Below are 21368 nucleotides of genomic sequence, written 5' to 3'. Positions count from 1 at the left end.
AAAATGACGTCCACCTGTTGAAAAGCCATTGAAGTTTACTCTGACAAAAAACCATAACTTTCTAATCAGCGGTGTGGTCGTGACAGAGCGGCAAAGTTGGGCGTCTCGCCACGCACACAAAAGTTGCTCTCACGTGCACATTCCTTGTCCAATCTCACTGAAATTCAATGGATATGATGAAACTTCCATTCTGAACCCATGGATATGACAATCTTGGACGAGCTCTATAGCGCCACCTAGTTATTGCATGAGGCACATTCTGCCCTGTATTTTCTCTTTGCTTTGTCCGATGTGCATGAAATTAAAACTGGAGATACTCAGAAGGGTCCTCCCTCATCATGTAAAGTTTCATGGGTGTACATCTGACGGTGCCTGCGTAACAGGAAGTGGTCGATTATGTGCACCCAAATAATAGAAATTTATTACAAATCATCCGTTTGTCTCAGGAAGCTGAGATTTCAGAATAAGATGCCTTTAATAATTTCTAGCTTTGATATGTAACACTATAGGGTCTACGAGAAACTTCATCACTTGATTTTTTTAATGAAATTTTGGACTGAACAAAGATTTTTAGCATAAATTCTGTTTAGGTTATCAGCACCAAGAATTCAACTTTCATAGGCATTTATGTGCTACTGCTTCCTAAAAAAATTCAGAATGATTGAAGTTACAGGTGAACTTTTAGACAGCATTTCATCCAAAAAGGTCCGAAAACGTCTTTTTAGGCAAAACTGCAAACACCTATTTTTTTGCATAACTTATCTTTCAAATATCAGCACAAAAAAATTAAAAACGGTAGGGATCTGTGTTTGCTGCCTTCCATATTTTTTTCAGACTTAAAAGTGTAACAGATGATTTATAAAAAATCCTTTTTCATCCAAAAACCTGTGTTAAATCTGTCTAGACTCCAAACAAACATTTTTTTATGGTAACTTATGTTTCAACAATCGACACCAATTTTCACAGACCTATAGCTGAACATGTCCCATAGCTCCCTGAATATTTTCATAGATATAAAATGAACTGGTCATTCTAACATCTAGCATTCTAACATCTAACATCTTACATGTCAAAGCCTCTCTCAGCCTGGCTCTGCTGAAGGAGTCGTGTTACAACCCCGCCCCCTCCTGCTGGGACCCCTGCTATGTAAATTAGCAAGCAGTGAACAGAGAGATGAGAAGTAAGAATGGCCATTACTCAGGCATGCATAATCCAAAGACAGCCAGTTAAACACTGAAAGACATATTTTTTTGGTATGTCTTTCATACATCTTTAGTATTAAAAACTCTCCAAGATGAATGTGCCTGACTCCACCTGCAGGTGGATCACAGACTTCCTGACGGACAGACAGCAGTATGTGAGGCTGGGGAAGCTCGTCTCAGATACTCGGACCACAAGCACCGGATCCCCCCAGGGCTGTGTCCTTTCACCCCTGTTACTCTCCCTGTACACAAACAGCTGCACAGCTGGTCACCTGTCTGTCAAACTCCTGAAGTTTGCTGACGACACCACACTCATCGGCCTCATCTCTGACGGAGATGAGTCGGCCTACAGGAGTTAAATAGCCAGGCTGGTGTCATAGTGCAGCGCTAACAACCTGGAGCTTAATGCTCTGAAGACAGTGGAGATGACAGTGGACTTCAGGAAGGCCCCAGCCCCCCTCCCCCCTGTCATCCTCTGTGACTCCCCGGTGACCTCTGTGGAGTCCTTCTGCTTCCTGGGAACCATCATCAGCCAGGACCTCAAGTGGGAGCAGAACATCAGCTCCATCACTAAGAAGGTCCAGCAGAGGATGTACTTCCTGAGGCAGCTGAAGAAGTTTCACCTCCCTGAAAAGATGCTGGTAGACTTTTACACCGCCATCATCGAATCCACCCTCACGTCCTCCATCACAGTCTGGTTCGCTGCGGCCACGGCCAGAGACAAGGCCAAGCTGCAACGCGTCATCCACTCAGCAGAGAAAGTGATCGGCTGCCACCTCCCGTCTCTCCAGGAGCTGCACATCTCCAGGACCTGGAGGCGGGCAGCCAGGATTGTAGCCAACCCCTCTCATCCAGGACATAATCTCTTTCGGCCCCTCCCTTCTGGCAAGAGGCTCCGGTCCATCAGGACCAGGACCTCGCGCCACAAGAACAGCTTCTTCCCCACTGCAGCCAGCCTGCTGAACAGAACCCCAACTCCCCCAGGTGACCCCCCTCCCCCCCCCCCCCCCCCCGCCCACCAAAGGACTGTCGGTGCCACTTACAGGCCCCACCATCCCAGCCCATCTGTGCTCCCACTTTAATTCACCTTACTCTACTGTATATAGTGTGTTGTTGTTGTTAACTTAATTTTTAACTTATTCTTAATTGCACTATACACCAAGTCAAATTCCTCGTTTTGTAAAGTGCGCTCTACTGAACCTGGCAATAAAACTTTTTCTGATTTCTGATTCTGATTCTGATTCTATTAATCATTGTTTTTTATTCATTCAAAATGCAATTAAATCAATATTTTATCTTTTTTCTTTTTTTTTTATCTCTTATATCCTTTTTTATAATCAATGTTTGAACTTCTTTTCCTTTCTATTGTCATGGTTTCAGTTTGTTGTCTTGTTTTTCGCTTTAGTTCTTGTTCTGTCTTGTTTGGTTCTGTTTCCTGTTTTATTTTGAAAGGTTTCCTGTCTTGTCATGTTTCTTGAGTTTTACTTCCTTTGGTCCCCATCTGCCCTAATCGTGTTCACCTGTGTCTTGTCTGCCCTGTCTGTATATAAGTCTTGTCTCTGCCTTCGTCCTGTGCTGGTCCATTAACTTCTGCTCATGTTGATCACGTCTTCTTGTCTGGCGTCCATGTCCCTTGCCATGCCACAGTAAGTTTTTGTTTTCAGTTTTGTCATCCTGCTCTGCAGCGCTTTTTGTTAGTTAAATAAACCCACTTGCCCTGAACCCGTTTGCCTCCCGTCTCTGCGCCTGGGTCCTACCTGCTCTCGAGCCTCCCCCCCACACGACATCTATACATCCAATGAAATTAAACTACATATCAACAAACACAACTGATAACAAATGTCTCTAAAAAATGATGTGTATATTTGCAGAACCTTAAAAACACCAAACAAATAACAAATGCTTCCCAATTAAAGCACAAAAAATGGAACACAAAATGTAAAACCCAAGTTAGAAATTGCAATTTGAAAAAGATACTTTTTTCAGCAGCTTTTCAAAATCAATCACCAATTCTACTCTTCTGTGGATGAAACAAAGAACTCCAGAACAATGAAGCCATTTCTCTAAGTCTCTCTCACCTTCAGTTTTAAACAAGGTCTGTGAAAATCCACCATACATTGGTCACATGAACTCAGAGACCTGCTAAAAGTGCACAATTGTAAAAGCTCTTTTATATAGACAACTGTTTGTTTGCTTAGAGCTCTAAATATAAAAAAAAATGCTTTTCTATCACCTAGACACAGATGGAGAACCATATCAACTGGATTAATAACAGGGTGGCATGTTTAGACAACATGAAGCTGTCCATCACATTTTTGACCTAAACATGTAAACACATCCTTGGCTCTGCGGTTAGGAAATGGTATTTGGGAATCTCTTTATACCAGGAGCCAGCCTGGCCATTGGAACATCGCCACAGTGCCCATCCAGACTGGGACAGCAACGGGGTCCACTTCAGAGCCGTGAGCTGCTGTGTTTAACTCCAGCTGTCCCAGCAAGGGAGACAACTGCAGCAACATCCACTGACCAAGCTGACAAGCCCTGGCAGAAAAGATCCCCACAAGAAAAACACTGGCTCAGGCAGGCTGGTCAAAAAAAAAATAGTTTTGCCAATGTCTTGCAGCTCGCAGATCAAGTGGTTTAGTTTTCCAGTAATGTCAGTCAAGAATGCAAGTTCAGATTCACAATGTTCATATTCACCATATTCAACAGACATCTCCTCCAATAGCACCTTAAAAATCCTGTGCTGTTTTGCTTTGCAGCTGAGGTTGTTTACGATTTTCAGAATAAGAGTCATTATATGTCCAGAGCCAATCACTTCTGCACATAAGGCCTGCTGGTGAATGACGCAGCAGTAATGCAGACATTTTGGAAAGTCTGGGTCAGCTTTACAGTGAGTGATGAAACCTGTTTGTCTATTGATCATAGCAGGAGTCCCATCTGCAGTCACTGCTACCAGCTTTTCTAATTGTACCTTTTTCTGCACAAAAACTCCTTCACCGTGTTATACATTTCAACTCCTCTTGTAGTTGTCTGTTAGGGCAGATGTGTCAGGAGTTCTTCTCTTGTGGAAACCAAAAGCTATGCTGTACTGTCGCCGTCCACAGACTCATCACACTGGACGTTAACCACCTGCACTTTGCAAGATCCCGGTCCAGCTAATTGGCCAAGTTATCAGACATAGCTGACACTCATCTAGACATTGTAGTGGAAATTGAATGAGTTCTATTGTTCTCATCCTTAGGGACAGTGATAGCAATTATCATCATTGCTTGAATTTTTTTCATGCTATATGCAAAAGTTTTGTCCCTTAAGGCAACAGATTACAGCCCCCCCCCCCCCCCCCCCCCCCCCCAGGCTGCTGTCGTATTAACAATAGCTTGGAGCTCTTGGAGCTCCAGAATGGTCAAGAAAAAATGACGAGAATGGCTCGAGCAGGGCGTTGCTCACGGGGCGGTCGCTCATGCCATGCGGTCGCACGTGCTCGGGCCCGCTAAATGCTACTTGTAGCTTTAATTATTATTATTCTTTTTCTTCCGACGGAAGAATCGCCTTTTTGAGGCCTTTAACATACCCCAAAACTCACCAAATTTGGCACACACCTCAGGAGTCGCGAAAAATTTCGTATTTTACAGGAGATTGGCATGGGCGCACAAAAATGGCTTGACAGCGCCACCTACAGTGACATTTGTCCCGAGCCCCCGGATATGCTTTAACATACAAGCTTGATTTTTTCAGGACATGTTCATCAGATGGAAACCTACAAAAAAGTCTCTTGGTACCAAGCTGTCAGTCGCACAGGAAGTCTGCTATATTGGTGTCAATATGTCATTTTTGCTCTATTTTGGACATTTGTAGGCCTCCTTCTAGAACGAACTCCTCCTAGAGATTTGTGAATAATGACTCCAAACTTTGGTTTTGTAAACTAAACACATGTCCGATCTTAAATTGCAAAGCTTTTAAGTTTTTATGGATGTTTGTGACCATGGGGGCGCGTCAAAATTGGAGGTCGTTTCGAAAACACGCCATGAAAAGAAAAATGGCCATTACTCAGCCATGAATAATCCAATCTGATCCAAAATTGATATGCATGATTGTAGTCTGACTCTGAACACATCTGCAGTGAAAAAATCTGGAAAAAGTGTAGCGCCACCTGCTGGCAAGATGAAATGACATGTTTTACTTGGAGCATCACTGCTCTGAGTAGGATGAGCCGACACACCTGAAAATGACGTCCACCTGTTGAAAAGCCATTGAAGTTTACTCTGACAAAAAACCATAACTTTCTAATCAGCGGTGTGGTCGTGACAGAGCGGCAAAGTTGGGCGTCTCGCCACGCACACAAAAGTTGCTCTCACGTGCACATTCCTTGTCCAATCTCACTGAAATTCAATGGATATGATGAAACTTCCATTCTGAACCCATGGATATGACAATCTTGGACGAGCTCTATAGCGCCACCTAGTTATTGCATGAGGCACATTCTGCCCTGTATTTTCTCTTTGCTTTGTCCGATGTGCATGACATTAAAACTGGAGATACTCAGAAGGGTCCTCTCTCATCATGTAAAGTTTCATGGGTGTACATCTGACGGTGCCTGCGTAACAGGAAGTGGTCGATTATGTGCACCCAAATAATAGAAATTTATTAAAAATCATCCGTTTGTCTCAGGAAGCTGAGATTTCAGAATTAGATGCCTTTAATAACCTCCAGCTTTGATATGTAACACAATAGGGTCTATGAGAAACTTCATACCTCTTTTTTTCCTATGCAATTTTGGACTGAACAAAGATTTTTAGCATAAATTCTGTTTAGGTTATCAGCACCAAAGACTACACTTTAATAGGCATTTATGTGCTACTGCTTCCTAAAAAAATTCAGAATGATTGAAGTTACAGGTGAACTTTTAGACAACATTTGATCCAAAAAGGTCCGAAAACGTCTTTTTAGGCAAAACTGCAAACACCTATTTTTTTGCATAACTTATCTTTCAAATATCAGCACAAAAAAATTAAAAACGGTAGGGATCTGTGTTTGCTGCCTTCCATATTTTTTTCAGACTTAAAAGTGTAACAGATGATTTATAAAAAATCCTTTTTCATCCAAAAACCTGTGTTAAATCTGTCTAGACTCCAAACAAACATTTTTTTATGGTAACTTATGTTTCAACAATCGACACCAATTTTCACAGACCTATAGCTAAACATGTCCCATAGCTCCCTGAATATTTTCATAGATATAAAATGAACTGGTCATTCTAACATCTAGCATTCTAACATCTAACATCTTACATGTCAAAGCCTCTCTCAGCCTGGCTCTGCTGAAGGAGTCGTGTTACAACCCCGCCCCCTCCTGCTGGGACCCCTGCTATGTAAATTAGCAAGCAGTGAACAGAGAGAGAGAGAGCTTGACAGCGCCACCTACAGTGACTTTTGTCCCGACGCCCCGCATACGCTTTAACGTACAAGCTTGATTTTTACAGGGCATGTTCTTCAGATGGAGACCTACAAAAAAGTCTGAAAGGACCCACCTGTCACTCGCACAGGAAGTCTGATATATTGAGGTCAATATGTCATTTTTGCTTCATTTTGGACATTTGCAGGCCTCGCTCTAGAACGAACTCCTCCTAGAGATTTTGGAGTAATGACTCCAAACTTTGGTTTTGTAAACTAAACACATGTCCGATGTTAAATTGTGAAGCTTTTAAGTTTTTACGGTTGTTTGTGACCGTGGCGGCACGTCGAAAATGGAGGTCATTTTGAAAACACGCCATGAAAAGAAAAATGGCCATTACTCAGCCATGCAAAATCCAATCTGATCCAAAATTGATAAGCATGATTGTAGTCTGACCCTGACCACATCAGAAGTGGAAAAATCCAGAACAGGTGTAGCGCCACCTGCTGGCAAAAGGAAATGACATGTTTTACTTGGAGCATCACTGCTCCAAGTAGGATGAGCCGACACACCTCAAAATGATGTCCACCTGTTGAAAAGCCATTGAAGTTTACTCTGATGAAAAGCCATAACTTTCAAGTTGGGCGTCTCGCCATGCACACAAAAGTTGCTCTCACGTGCACATTCCTTGTCCAATCTCACTGAAATTCAATAGAGGTGATGAAGCTTTCATTCTGAACCCATGGATATGACAATCTTGGACGAACTCCATAGCGCCACCTAGATATTGACAAATACATTTTATGTCACATTCTGACCTATCTTTTCTCTGTGCTTTGTCCGACATTCATAAAATTACAACAGGAGATACTCACAAGGGTCTTCTCTCATCGTCTAAAGTTTCATGGGTGTACACCTGACGGTGCCTTCGCAAGCCACCACCAAACAAGAAGTGGTTGATTGCGTTGCAGTCAGATAATTAAAAATTCATAAAAAATCAGCCGTTTGTATCACAAGGCTGAGATTTCAGAATGAGATGCCTCTTACATATTTCCAACTTACATATACAGCACTTGCATGGGTGAACAAAAACGGCTCAATAGCGCCACCTACCATGTTTGTTTTTGAGAGCCCCGCCATGTTCTTTAACATACAAGCTTGATTTTTACAGGACATGTTCATCAGATGGAGTCCTACAAAAAAGTCTCTTGGGACCAAGCTGTCAGTCGCACAGGAAGTCTGCTATATTAATGTCAATATGTCATTTTTGCTGTATTTTGGTCATTTGCAGGCCTCGTTCTAGAACGAACTCCTCCTAGAGATTTTTGAACAATGACTCCAAACTTTGGTTTTGTAAACTAAACACATGTCCAATATTAAATTGCGAAGCTTTAAAGTTTTTACGGTTGTTTGTGACCGTGGCGGCGCGTCAAAATTTGAGGTCATTTCGAAATCACGCCATGAAAAGAAAAATGGCCATTACTCAGCCATAAATAATCTAATCTGATCCAAATTTGTTGTGCATGATTGTAGTCTGACTCTGAACACATCTGCAGTGGAAATATCCGAAACAGGTGTAGCGCCACCTGTTGGCAACAGGAAATGACATGTTTTACTTGGAGCATCACTGCTCCAAGTAGGATGAGCAAACACACCTCAAAATGACGTCCACCTGTTGAAAAGACATTGAAGTTTATTCTGATAAAAAACCATATCTTTCAACGCAGGGGTGTGGTCGTGACAGAGCGGCAAAGTTGGGCGTCTCGCCATGCACAAATGTTGCTCTCACGTGCACATTCCTTGTCCAATCTTACTGAATTTCAACGGATATGATGAGGCTTCCATTCTGAACCCATGGATATGACAACTTTGGACGAGCTCTATAGCGCCACCTAGTTATTGCATAGGGCACGTTCTGCCCTGTATTTTCTCTGCGCTTTGTCTGATGTGCATGAAATTAAAACTGGAGATACTCAGAAGGCTCTTCTCTCATCATCTCAAGTTTCATGGCTGTACATCTGACGGTGCCTGCGTAAGGCACTGCCAAACAGGAAGTGGTCGATTGTGTTGCAGTCATAGAAAAAGCTTGATAGGAAATCAGCCGTTTGTCTCAGGAAGCTGAGATTTCAGAATTAGATGCGTCCTACAAAGCCCCACGTTTGAGAAGCAGCACTATACGTACGAGAAACATTTAACCACCTTAATCACCCTATTGCGCTGAAAGCAAATTTTTGGACATTTTGACTTAAGCAAATATTTTTATTATAACTTCTGTTTAGTTTATCAGTACCAAAATAAAAAATTTTTACATTTATAAAATGAACTGGTCAACTCTAGGATTTTATTTATTCAATCTTACATCCTCAAGCTTTTCATCAATCTCCCCTGCTGCAGGAGTGGAGTTAGCCCCCCACCCCACCCCCCGGCTGTGTGCTCACATGTAAATTAGCCAGGAGTGGCAGACAGAAAGTAGAACAGTTAGAAAGCCTAGTTCAACACTAAAATACAGCATTTTCCTTTGTTTTGTTTGTCTTTTATACATCCTTAGCACTAATCATTGCTTTTTTATTCATCCAAAATACAATTAACTTTATATTTTATCTTTTTTTTTTTTTTTACAAACAAAACATATGAATGTGCTCCAAAACAAAACCCAGCCTCAGTACACTCCTACAGATGTAACATCAGACAGTAAATGTCTCTTTTATGCTTTTTTAATCAATGCTGCAACTTCTTTTCATTTCCTTTCTATACATCCAATGAAATTAAACTACAACGACAACAAACATAACATATAGCAAATGTCTCTAAGAAGATTGCATATATACAATATGCACCACCTTTAAACACCAAAGAAATAACAAATCTTTCTAATAAAATCACAAAAAATGGAACACAAAATGTAAAACCCAAATTAGAAATTGCAATTTTAAAAAGATACATTTTTCAGCAGCTTTTCAAAATCAATCACATATTTTACTCTTCTGTGGATGAAACAAAGAAGTCCAGAGCAATGTAGCCACTTCTCCAAAGTCTCTGTCACCTTCAGTTTTAAACAAAGTCTGTGAAAATCCATTATACATTGGTCACATGTATTCAGAGACCTGCTAAAAGTGCACAATTGTAAAAGCTCTTTTATATAGACAACTGTTTGTTTGCTTAGAGCTCTAAATATAAAAAAATGCTTTTCTATCACCTAGACACAGATGGAGAACCACATCAACTGGATTAGTAACAGGGTGGCATGTTTAGGTTTAAACTTACATCAATAGACAACATGAAGCTGTTCATCACATTTTTGACCTAAACATGTAAACACATCCTTGGCTCTGCGGTTAGGAAATGGTACTTGGGAATCTCTTCATACCAGGAGCCAGCCTGAACATTGGAACATCACCACAGTGCCCATCCAGACTGGGACAGCAACGGGGTCCACTTCAGAGCCGTGAGCTGCTGTGTTTAACTCCAGCTGTCCCAGCAAGGGAGACAACTGCAGCAACATCCACTGACCAAGCTGACAAGCCCTGGCAGAAAAGATCCCCACAAGAAAAACACTGGCTCAGGCAGGCTGGTCAAAAAAAAAATAGTTTTGCCAATGTCTTGCAGCTCGCAGATCAAGTGGTTTAGTTTTCCAGTAATGTCAGTCAAGAATGCAAGTTCAGATTCACAATGTTCATATTCACCATATTCAACAGACATCTCCTCCAATAGCACCTTAAAAATCCTGTGCTGTTTTGATTTGCAGCTGAGGTTGTTTACGATTTTCAGAATAAGAGTCATTATATGTCCAGAGCCAATCACTTCTGCACATAAGGCCTGCTGGTGAATGACGCAGCAGTAATGCAGACATTTTGGAAAGTCTGGGTCAGCTTTACAGTGAGTGATGAAACCTGTTTGTCGGTCAATCATAGCAGGAGCCCCGTCTGCAGGTATGGCTACTAGCTTTTCTAATGGTACCTTTTTCTGCACAAAAACTCCTTCACCATGTTATACATTTCAACTCCTCTTGTAGTTGTCTGTTAGGGCAGATGTGTCAGGAATTCTTCTCTTGTGGAAACCAAAAGCTATGCTGTACTGTTGCCGTCCACAGACTCATCACACTGGACGTTAAACCACCTGCACTTTGCAAGATCCCGGTCCAGCTAATTGGCCAAGTTATCAGACATAGCTGACACTCATCTAGACATTGTAGTGGAAATTGAATGAGTTCTATTGTTCTCATCCTTAGGGACAGTGATAGCAATTATCATTGCTTGTTTCTTAATCTGATAAAACCTTCTTCTACTTGATGAGAAATTGAGCAGGTCTAAACGAGGCTTAGATTTAAGAATTTTTTTCATGCTATATGCATAAGTCTTTGTCCTTTAAGGCAACAGATTGCAGTCTCCCCCCCCCCCACAGGCTGCTGTCATATTAACATTAGCTTGGAGCTCCAGAATGGACAAGAAAAAACAATGAGAATGGCTCGAGCAGGGCGTTGCTCACGGGGTGGTCGCTCGTGCCAGGCGGTGGCACGTGCTCGGGCCCGCTAAATGCTACTTGTAGCTTTAATTATTTTTTGAAATTGATTCGTTTTAGTTTCGTTTTTATTAGTTTTAGTGTTAGTTTTAGTTTTTTCTTTTTTTTTTGTAAATTAGGATATTTATCAGGTGCATGATTCAAAATCACCAGAATAAGTATTTTATAATAAAAACTCAATCAAAGATCCATTTTGAAACACTTATTATTCAGAGGACACAAGGACAACCATCCTTAAATTAAAATACAACAGCCGACAACAGCATTACGTTATCTGCTCTCGCCTCTTTTTCGGGGGAGGGCGGGCGAGAGGCTAGCTTGTAGGTAGTGTTGATTTGCGTTGTTGTGTGCGCTTTTTAAATGTACTTTTCGTAGGGTTTTTTCCCTTTGAGGAACGTTCCACAAATTTTGTCTCCTGCTTCGACTACAAGGCACTTACTTTAGTTTTCTACGCTGTTATATTCAAAAAAGTCCCAAATAGGACTCTCCTGCTTTCTCCCAACTTTTACTGCAGCCATCACGCTCATGTAAATGTCTATGACCACGCTAGCCGGTAGTGTCTGACAGACATCATGTGACGTCACAGACTACGTGATGCCGTAGGGTGGAGCCCTGCGCGGGACTATTTTCTTCATCCCGCTCCCGCCCGCTGAATTTCTGACCAATCCCGCCCGCTCCCGCAACGTATGCGTTACACTCCCGCCCGCACCCGCAATATGTATGTCCACTCCCGCCTGCACCCGCAAAACTCAGAGAATTTATTTCCGCATAGTAATAGAGATGCATTGATTTTGTATCGTCTCCAGTCCCTCAGGAAAAAAACACGTATTTGTATTGATATTATTTATTATTAAAGAGATTCATGTCCCTCCTCCAGCCTCATCTTTTCATGCATTCCTCTTTTGTGTAATTTGCAACTTAATTATTAAATATATTTTCACTAATCCTGTCCGGTTAAAAGTGTGCGTGTGTCCGTGCGCAGACAGACGGCCTGAAGCGCGCTGAACCAGCTGGTAAAGATGCAGGTCAAAGTCATTTGAATTTATGGATGGAAAAAAAACATTGTAATGGTTCAACAGAGCTGAAAATTTATGAATTAATGTTTTCCTGACGGAAAAATACTTTTATTTAGCTTCAGCCTTTTCCAGTTTTGCTGATTCGCAGATCTGAGAACCATGCGTGACTCAGGATGAACCTCGTTTGAGGTTCTTTTCTACTTCATCCATTGACATCATGTCCCTGCCAGGAAACCTGCGCAGTGTTGCCGGATAGATTGACAGCTCTGTCATCCGTGTGCTGCGCTGTGGCGCCCGGACAATCGTGTCAACCTACGGTGACCGTATTTTGCGCTCTCTGTGTAGGATACATTGGGAGGGCGGGGATAAATAACTCTCAGCTACAGAGGATGAACAGGTGAACAGGTAGAGAGGAAAAGCAGGTAGAGGGGGGGGGGGGCTTTGGTTTCAAACTCTGTCAGAGAGATGGAAACACGGGCGTCAGATTCAGACGCAGCTTTGACTGCAGGAGTTGAAGCAGAGACTTTCTCTGGGAAGATCTCATGAAATCAAACATGGAAACATGATTTCCAAGTAGAACTCTTCAAAATAATAAACCTGATCTCCACATTCTTCGTGTCTACCATGCATTGATGTAGACAGACATCTCTCCATGTAGCGATCAGACCAGAACTTTAGCTGGTAGCTCCGTCTACACGCGACCGCGGTATCAGGCTTTAAAGAACACACTAAGAGGCGGGGCGGGGCGTTGCACACCCCAACAACAGGTTAGATGACATAGGTCATTGGGCGTCTCTACCTGGTGCGTTCACGGAGCTTCAGTACATAAGAATCCAACAGCCGCACAGCCTAACGTAGTCCGCTAATATATATTCATGAGATATTCATGCCAGCACTGATCCCGCGGGGTTTATTTTTTGCCGCCCGCTCCCGCCCGCAGCACAAGTCAAACCGCCCAATCCCGCGAGATTTGGATTGGGTCCCGCGGGACCCGGCGGGACCCAATCCCAATGCAGGCCTCTACCGTAGGGGTCAAATACACAGTAAAACTAGCAGCGTGAAGTAAATAGATTTTATTTCAACCCAAAAGACTTATGTATTAACAAAGACGAAAACGAAGTATTTTTGGGGTTAATATTATTTAGTTTCAGTTCGTTTTATACACACAACAAACAGTTTTAGTTAGTTTTCATTTTTTTAAAACTCTCGTTTTTATTTTTATTTAGTTAACGAAAATGTTTTTACAGTTCTAGTTTTAGTTTTTTCGTTCGTTTTCGTTAACTATAATAACCTTGGGAAGCACTGGATCTGCCTTACCTGGCGAGTGTCAGGCCGATGCCATTATCAGCAAACCTGTGGAGGACAGAGGGAGCATGAACGCAGGACCCTCCAGGACATCCCAGTCACCTCCGCCCTCCCCCCACTCATGGTTCAGTTTTTGGTTCCGTGTATGTGGAACTCACTGGCAGTCATCCAGCCACACATCCCCCCCTCTCAGCCAGGCTCCGTGGTCCTGGTTCTTGTATGCTATGAAGTGGTGGATGAGAGCAGGGACTCTGGGTTTGGACGGGTCTGCGTCCTGATGGGGGCCGTACCTGAACGGAGCAGAGAGGAGAAGGGTTCCCACAACAGGACAGACAGAGGTCAAAGGAACGTTGGAACCGTCGTCCGGACCGTCTCTGTCACAACACTTAACATTCCATTCAACATCATTGATCGATCACTGATTCAATTGATAAGGTTTGGTTCTGAACCATAAACCTTTGAGCGTGCGAAGACACTCAGCACAGGCAGAACTTATAAAGTTACTCTTAGAAGTAGTTCCACCTTAAGACAGAAGCAGAACGTTCAGCTTTTCTGTTGAATTACAGCAACAGAAAAACAAGAAGGACTTCAAATCTGTTCCTACTTTTTAACAGCAGAGTCTGGATTTTCTGTGTTGGATTTATTCTTTTGGATTCCAGGATTTCTTCAAACCCTGATCTGTTCACAGACTGGACCTGGGTTCTGTTGTCTGCAGCAGAACCAGTCAGTGTTCTGAGAGGAACTTCTAACAGCATTTTATCTCTTCTCAAAAACATTCTTTCAGAAACAGTTTGTCTTCACTCTGCTGCCCCTGCTGGTGGCTCAGGAACCTGCAGCAGTTTGAAGGAGGGAGGGGGCCGTGGCATGAAACCAGACCTGGCTCCGGTCAGCGACAGAGGGGGTCTCTTGTCCCTGCTGTTGGCCGGCGTGGTCTTCACTCCGTGGTCCAAGATCATACCAGCCTGAAATAGAACGATGTATCACGCCATCATCTTTCCCTCCAGCTGCGAGTGACGCAGACGGCATTAGTCTGCGCCGACTGCGTCACTCGCAGCTGCGCCGCCTGCGTCGTTCATGACCATTCTTTTGGGACTCACTCTGTAGTTGGAGTGCGCTCTGTTGTTGATGAACCGACCCATTGGCGTGTGTTCGCTCTGTCCGGGGGGGTAGAGGCCCTCTGAGGGGCCCGTGGGCACGTGGTGGAAGATGAACCAAAATCCTGCTTCCTGTCATTTACACATGCACACATTTGCACATAGAACATGCACGTGCCTTCACATGACACACTCAGCATTCGTGCACGTATGTGCATGCCCCCCCACCTGAGAGCCGGCAGCAGCACAGTCGATCAGGTTGTTGTTGGGGTTGGCGATCCAAAAGGTGGAGGAGGCGCTGTGAGGAGAAGCAGAGAGGAGATGACGTTTAGGATGAAGGAATCTGATCTTGACCGTCATCTTCATCATCTTCATCATTGTGTGTGTGTGGGGGGGGGGGGGGACCGCAGGGCTGGACGTGGACATCCCAGCTTTCTGGACGGATGCTGAACATTTGAAGGTGTTTCCTGCGACTCGGTAAAGGTTTCAGAATCGGCGGCATCCTCCTTCAGACAGTGCTCTTCTGGAACTTCTAGCAGCGCCCCTAAATCCCACAATGCTTTGCAGCATCAGCTCCAGCTGCTCTCAGGCAAGCAGAAGCTCACCTGCAGTCTTGCCGGGGGTTGGCCACGTATCCCGGGAACGCCCCCTCGGTGATGTCCCGGCACATCCGGCCGTCCCTGTCCGACGGCAGCAGCGTCCCGGCGCGCACCAGCAGACCGAGGCAGTGCCGGAACGTGTTCCTCTCCTCAGGACCGTCCTCAGTGAAGAAGCAGTGGCCAAGAGTGTCGTAGCCCACCACATCCTTTACCTGGGGGGGGAAAGCAGCCAACATGATGAACATGCCCCCCACAGAAGACAGTCAAAGCAGATCTGGTCTAACCTGCAGTCCGTTGGAGCCGTGGATGGTGATGCAGCGGGAAAAGGAGTGGTGGATGGACAGCTGACTGACTGAGGTTGGGGGGTGGTACCCCCCCCTCTCATCCACGTCTCCGTTCATGTGGAAGTGGACTGGATAGTGACCCATGGACTGCTGGCCCATGTGCTGCAGCTCCACACCTGACAGGTGCACAGCCCTAAAGGCCCGCTCCACCTGACGAAGACTCCCCCAGTGAGGAGTGGGACAACCAACCAGCCAATACCCCGCCCCCCAATGAGGAGTGGGACAACCAACCAGACAATAGCCCCGCCCCCCAGTGAGGAGTGGGACAAACAACCAGCCAATAGCCCCGCCCCCCAGTGAGGGGTGGGACAAACAACCAGCCAATAGCCCCGCCCCCCAGTGAGGGGTGGGACAACCAACCAGCCAATAGCCCGGCCCCCCACTGAGGGGTGGGACACCAAAGAGACATTTACCTTAAGGTGGCCCCCGAACGTGTCGAAGGGGAAAAACCTGCAAGCGTCCTGGCTATAACAGCCCGGTTCCATCTCCCCGCGGATCAGAACATTCCGGGTCAGCAGGCCCACCTCGGCCCTCATGTCCACCCCGTCCACCGGCTCCCCCAGGTGCACAAACCGCGCCTTTCCTGCACACATCAGAAGCAACAGTAGTGCCCCGTTAAGGTGCGTGGGGGTTTCAGAGGAAATGATGCTTCTCCTCTGCCTGGCGGCGCTAAGGAGCGATGGTGAGGCGGAACAAGGCCGTGTGTGAGAGTCAGGAAGCCACTGAGCGTGCTCACAAGCGACTCTGCATGAATGGCCACAGTCAGGGGAAAGAGTGAGAGAGGGCCCGAGTGTTCCCCCCAAACCTGGGTCACACAATTCACACACACAGTTGTGTGTCTGAGCTCTTATGCTGCATTCACACGTCACGTTTGCGTCTGCCGTCTCTCTTTTCTCCAGCGTTTTTCTGGACTTCAATCGTTGCTACATCATGGAAAACACGGATGATGGGGTTTATATGTTATAGAGAGCTCTACAGAGGCGCCGTGCCGTCATAAGCAAATGGAGCTGAAGCGATCGACGCCGCTATGACGGCACCACACCACCCACGAACCAGCATAGCGAGCCTGACGGATCCTGAGCAGCGGCGCTCGGTCACTCGGTCCTCCACCTCGCTAAGCTGAGGTACCGGAGACTGACCCGGTTACTGCTGGGCGAAGGCGGGGCACAGCCTGGACAGGTGGTGACCAGCCTGTCAAAGAGTACAGGGAGCAGCTAGCAAACGCCGCCACCCAAGGTCTGACAGACCATGGCGGACCCCGTCGCTGGCGACCTGTTTTCTGCCGGCCCCCAACAGTAACCAGGACAGCCTGCGGCAACCCCGCAGCCCCAGAGGGTAAGGAAGGTGGATGGACAAAAGTCCTCCCACTGAGAGGCCATATTGGATTTATTTTTCTACCCTTTGATCAAGTCACTGAAAACGTCACACGCCCAACCTCGTCACGCCATGCCTGATGCCCAAATCCTGCCGCAGGACCTCAGATTGAGTCTGTACATTGACTTAACATTAAACTCGACGCTCCTGATGTGCAAATAGCGTCCGGTGGGAACGCAACACTAGGAAAACTCGTTTAAAATCAAAGTTTATTAGAATGTCCGTCCAGCCTGAATGTTTCTGGCTTCAACTTTACTTTAGTACAAAGCTCACTGAAATTTTATCAAGTTTAATTCGGTTTAGTTCAGTTTAGTTTTATGACTCAATTATGAATTTTGATACTTTCTCCTGAAATAAAAAAAATCTGTTGTAGTTTTTGAAATATTTTATTCCTTTTTTCTTTCAGATTTTTTGTTAATTTTCCATTAATCTGTTCATTTTTTCTCATCCGCCCTTCCATCGTCATTCCATCCTCTATCAACCTCTTCATCATCCATCCTTCTATTTATCAATTCAAAATCCATTTTCTAAGTTATCTTTTGTTCCATCCATCCATCCATTCAGGTCTTCATCTATCTATGTCAGAGCCGTGCCATAGATAGATCTATCTAAAATGGTTCCCTCCATTCAGTAGAACTCCTTTGATCAAGTATGTTTTAACCTTTGACCTTGACCTGGTGCCCTGAGCACGTGGGACAAGGCAGCAGGGTAAACTCCTCCGCCTGGAACATGGAGAAGTCGGAACTTGCCACCACCACCCGATCTCCAGCCTCCCAGCCCACCGGCTTGTCAGCCAGTTCCAGGATGGAGTCTCCCGACAGGATGTCGATGGACATGAAGGCCTGTGGCCGAACTACAGGAGCAGACAAGATGGTGGAAGCTCAGCGCCAAAGTCCAACCTTAGCTGCGTTCCTCATGTCCATGACAGAAGACCTGCTGAGGAAACACCGACCGCGTTTCCCACAGAGGAAGCGGACTCTGTAGTTGTGACATAAGCCGTGGGGCTGGTCTCTGTTCAGGCACACAAAGCCGTAGTTCTTGTCGATCTTGTGGATCACGTCTCCCGTCTGGTTGGATGGTACACCGTCATGGGTTTGAGCCTGGATAGAGACAGACGTGTGGAGCAGTTCTGAGGAGTTTGCGAGGCTCACACTGAGGTAAGACTCACCTGGATGTCCAGTGGAGTGCTGCACAGCCTGTCTGGGTGGGTTCTGTGGAGGTCATGGAGCTTTTCCCAGTCTCCCGATCCCCCCTCATCATCGCGGTCGAACCAGTCGGACCACTCCACCTCTGCAGGATGCATATCACACTGGTTTGGAGGGGGCTTTCATCAAAAGCCCATTTCTATATCTTGAGCTAAAAAGGGGTGTGGTGACTGAAGACACTGACCAATCACAGCTCAGGGTTAGGCTGTAGCTCATCTGACATGGACAGCTGTTGTGACAGCTGTCAATCTCTGGTTTTGAACATGAATTTGTTGAAAAGACTGGACGCTGTTCTTACTTCTCCTTTGTGAGCGGGGGCTGAAGGATAGTGGTCCTAGTGTCTAAAGCAGAAAGGAGCCAGAGTTGGCCCCACCTTCACCACAGGATGGTGGCTGGCACAGCAAAGCCCACCTGCCCCAAATGTTGTTAGCATCCAACTATCAAGTCCATGGACCACTCCACACAGAATGCCCAGTTTCACCTGGGTCAAAGCAAATGGAAAGACGGGTGGAGCTCCAGGGAACCCTTGAGGTCGCACAGATCTGCCAAGGAACTGTGCTGCAAGCAACCAGCAAAACGCAACACCTTGAGACCAGGTTGGAACAGCAATCTGACAACCAGCGTCTGGTCTGAATACAAACCGTGAACCACATTCTGACCAGCTGCTTGAAACACAAGCCTCCATATAGAACCCACACAAAGTGGAAGAGGGTTACCTTGCAGCCACTGGCTGCTGGCTGTGACCCTGAATCGCTCCCCGGATCTGGACTGGAACACAGCGACGCTCTGAGCCTCGGACAAGGCTCTCGTTCCTGTTCAGAAATACTGGTTTGAGGCTCATGTCTGAAAACCCTGGAAAACTGGGAGAGCCGACTTCTACCTTCATACGGGCTGTGGTCCTCCACTGCAGAAGAAGGGTCGCCTTTTTTCACGATGAAGGTCCAGGAGTGCCTGCAGGGAGAGAAGAAGCAATCAGATGAGCTCTGCTCAATCGGAGGGAGATGGAGTAGAACCAAAGCTGCAGGTGAGGTCATTGGAACGGCATGCACAGATGATGTGAGAAGGGTTTCCTCATACTGAAGGCTATCTGCTGCTGTCAGGACAGGATGAAGGACGATGACACCAGCATTCCTCCTATCTATCGCTGTGGATCAACCAAACACACTTCCTTTTCAAAGCTCTGCACACACTTTCAAATGAAAACCTCCCTGAAGCTTCCTGAGCTCTTGAGGACATTTGCCACCACGTTCCTCAAAACAAAGTCTTCTGATGTCCCTAGAAAAAGTCTGTCCAGAGGAGAAGGTTTGGCTGGACTTCAGCTAAAGTCAAAGCAGTGCTCTGTTCTGGGAAGAAAGTCATGTGACAGGGCAGCTAGAGTCTAGGTCTGAGCAAAACATCTGGTTCTAAAAACGTAGGGATCTTCCAAGATTCAATTCAGTTCAATTTTATTAATATAGCCCAATATCACAACACAGTTGTCTCAACAGACTTCATACCGGTAATTATCCAAATCAGTCTTAAAATATGAACTGAAGCTAATTTAGCTAATTGCTAAACTAAACTAAACAGACCCTGGACATCCCTACCCTTAGACCAGGGGTGTCAAACTCATTTTGGTTCGGGGGCCACATTCAACCCGTCTGATCTCAAGTGGGCAGGATCAGTAGCATAAAGGCAAAATAAAGCTTTATTCTTGTTTTTTTACTCAATTGAAAAACATGCCTCAACCAACATGGTAGCCTTATCATGTCTTATTACACATTCATTCACAGAGGCCAATGGATCTTAAATAAAATTAATTTCACTTTAAAAAATATTGGTTTGTTCAATTTTATACAGCCTGAATATTTTAAATCTGACACTGAAGCAATCCTGATAATAAATTCAAGAGGGGCTACAGATAAAAATGAAACATCTTCCTAAAATGTAAACGTCCAAACGATGACAAAATTACACTAAAATATACTTGAAAACATTTGTGAACATAAGAGTTTGGAGTTAACCTCCTTTCTCTCCTGAAAATTCACCAAACCGTCAATATCAGGATTCAAATCCTGTGCAGAAACACATTAACTGTCATTCAAGAGAGCAAAACACAATGAAATGTCCATTATTATTATCATTCATTATTATAAGAATCTTTTCCTGGTTTCTGCCTGTCCTTTGATGGAGCGCCATCAGTGACCAAAATTACTTCATGTGACCAGTTCACTCCAACATCGTCCAGCACAGTAACTAGAGAGCTGACTATGTCATCAGCTGTTGTTGTGTCCATCAACTCCAGAAACTCCACTGTGACGTCTCTTCATCACCTCTAATAAATATGCACAGCTGTACATATCTGTGATGTTGGTGCTTTCATCAATAGTGACTGAAAATACAATAAATGACTGGATTCCTTCATATGGCTGCCCATGTTTCCTCAGAGATGTTGGATCTGATCGTAATTCTTGACAGACTCGTGTTTAAGGTCGACTGCTTTTTGGGAACAAGACTTCTGCAGCCTTCACCATTTACAAGTTCACCATCAGAAAATGATTTGGATGTTTGCTCCAACTTGTCTGCAATAAGGTAGCTAGCTTTCACTGCTCCATCATTGACGTCACGGCTGCAGTAAATCCAGATGGTTATTTATCGGTCCAGCTAATAGTTGCTAAATCTTCTTTTTTTCTTAACTGCAAATGGTGAAACTTTTCTTTGTGGAGAGTCTCATAGTGGTGCTGAATGTTATATTCTTGGAGAACCTGTTGATGACATACCAAGCTTGCAGGTTGGTATTCAGTTCCGTGAACAAATAAAACGTTTTCCATTTTCCTGAAAAGCTCAGGACTTCACTTCAACCTTTTTTATCTTTTTGACAACATTTTGGTCATTAGGGTGTCTACTGATCATCCTTCAGTGGTGAGGCTCACAGGGAACCAAACTAATGCCTACCCAGACACAGAGCTGTTAGGTTTCGTTTTTGGCACATGCAGAGTTATGTTGTTTCACCTGATAAGCTTTTCCTTTGCTCCCCCTAGTGGCGAAATTGCGCATTTCGGTTATTTCTTATTTCCGCGGGCCGTATCTTTGACACCCCTGCCTTAGACCCTCCTGTTCTGTGATGAAAAACTCCTAAAAAAAACCTGATTAAAAGAAGAAACCTCAAGGGTGTCCACATGAAGGAGGGATCCTCCCCCAGGACGGACAGGCAGTTTACCAGAACTCTTAGAGAGAATTAGCTTATCTAACCCTACAACTACATATTTAAAGTCCAGCAGACGAGCTTCATCCAGATGGAGTTGGGGGGATGGCTGGGGGCTCCAGGCTGTCTCATC

At 44.9% G+C, this 21368-nt stretch overlaps 1 protein-coding gene across 6 annotated transcripts in view; it reads right to left on the bottom strand.

Moving 5' to 3' along the window:
• Positions 1-21368, bottom strand: part of cemip (cell migration inducing hyaluronidase 1) — an 83769-nt gene that overhangs the window by 39708 nt on the left and 22693 nt on the right. For all 6 annotated transcript variants that reach the window (XR_013654982.1, XM_078944825.1, XM_078944824.1 and 3 more), the window contains exons 7-19: positions 18932-19002; positions 18768-18863; positions 18015-18136; positions 17799-17946; positions 17508-17699; positions 15886-16055; positions 15413-15622; positions 15135-15340; positions 14758-14827; positions 14533-14661; positions 14312-14397; positions 13594-13725; positions 13448-13483 (exon numbers count right to left, since the gene is read on the bottom strand). Coding sequence is in view for 5 of the 6 variants with exons in the window: in XM_078944825.1 (XP_078800951.1) it covers positions 13448-13483; positions 13594-13725; positions 14312-14397; positions 14533-14661; positions 14758-14827; positions 15135-15340; positions 15413-15622; positions 15886-16055; positions 17508-17699; positions 17799-17946; positions 18015-18136; positions 18768-18863; positions 18932-19002 (1668 nt within the window). In the remaining variant the exon portion in view is untranslated. The remainder of the gene's footprint in view (positions 1-13447; positions 13484-13593; positions 13726-14311; positions 14398-14532; positions 14662-14757; positions 14828-15134; positions 15341-15412; positions 15623-15885; positions 16056-17507; positions 17700-17798; positions 17947-18014; positions 18137-18767; positions 18864-18931; positions 19003-21368) is intronic.

Source organism: Oryzias latipes, chromosome 3 (assembly GCF_053564925.1).
Source record: "Oryzias latipes strain Hd-rR chromosome 3, Olatipes_Hd-rR_3.1".
Classification (NCBI taxonomy): Eukaryota; Metazoa; Chordata; class Actinopteri; order Beloniformes; family Adrianichthyidae; genus Oryzias; species Oryzias latipes.
This window is presented reverse-complemented; position numbering and strand designations above follow the sequence as displayed.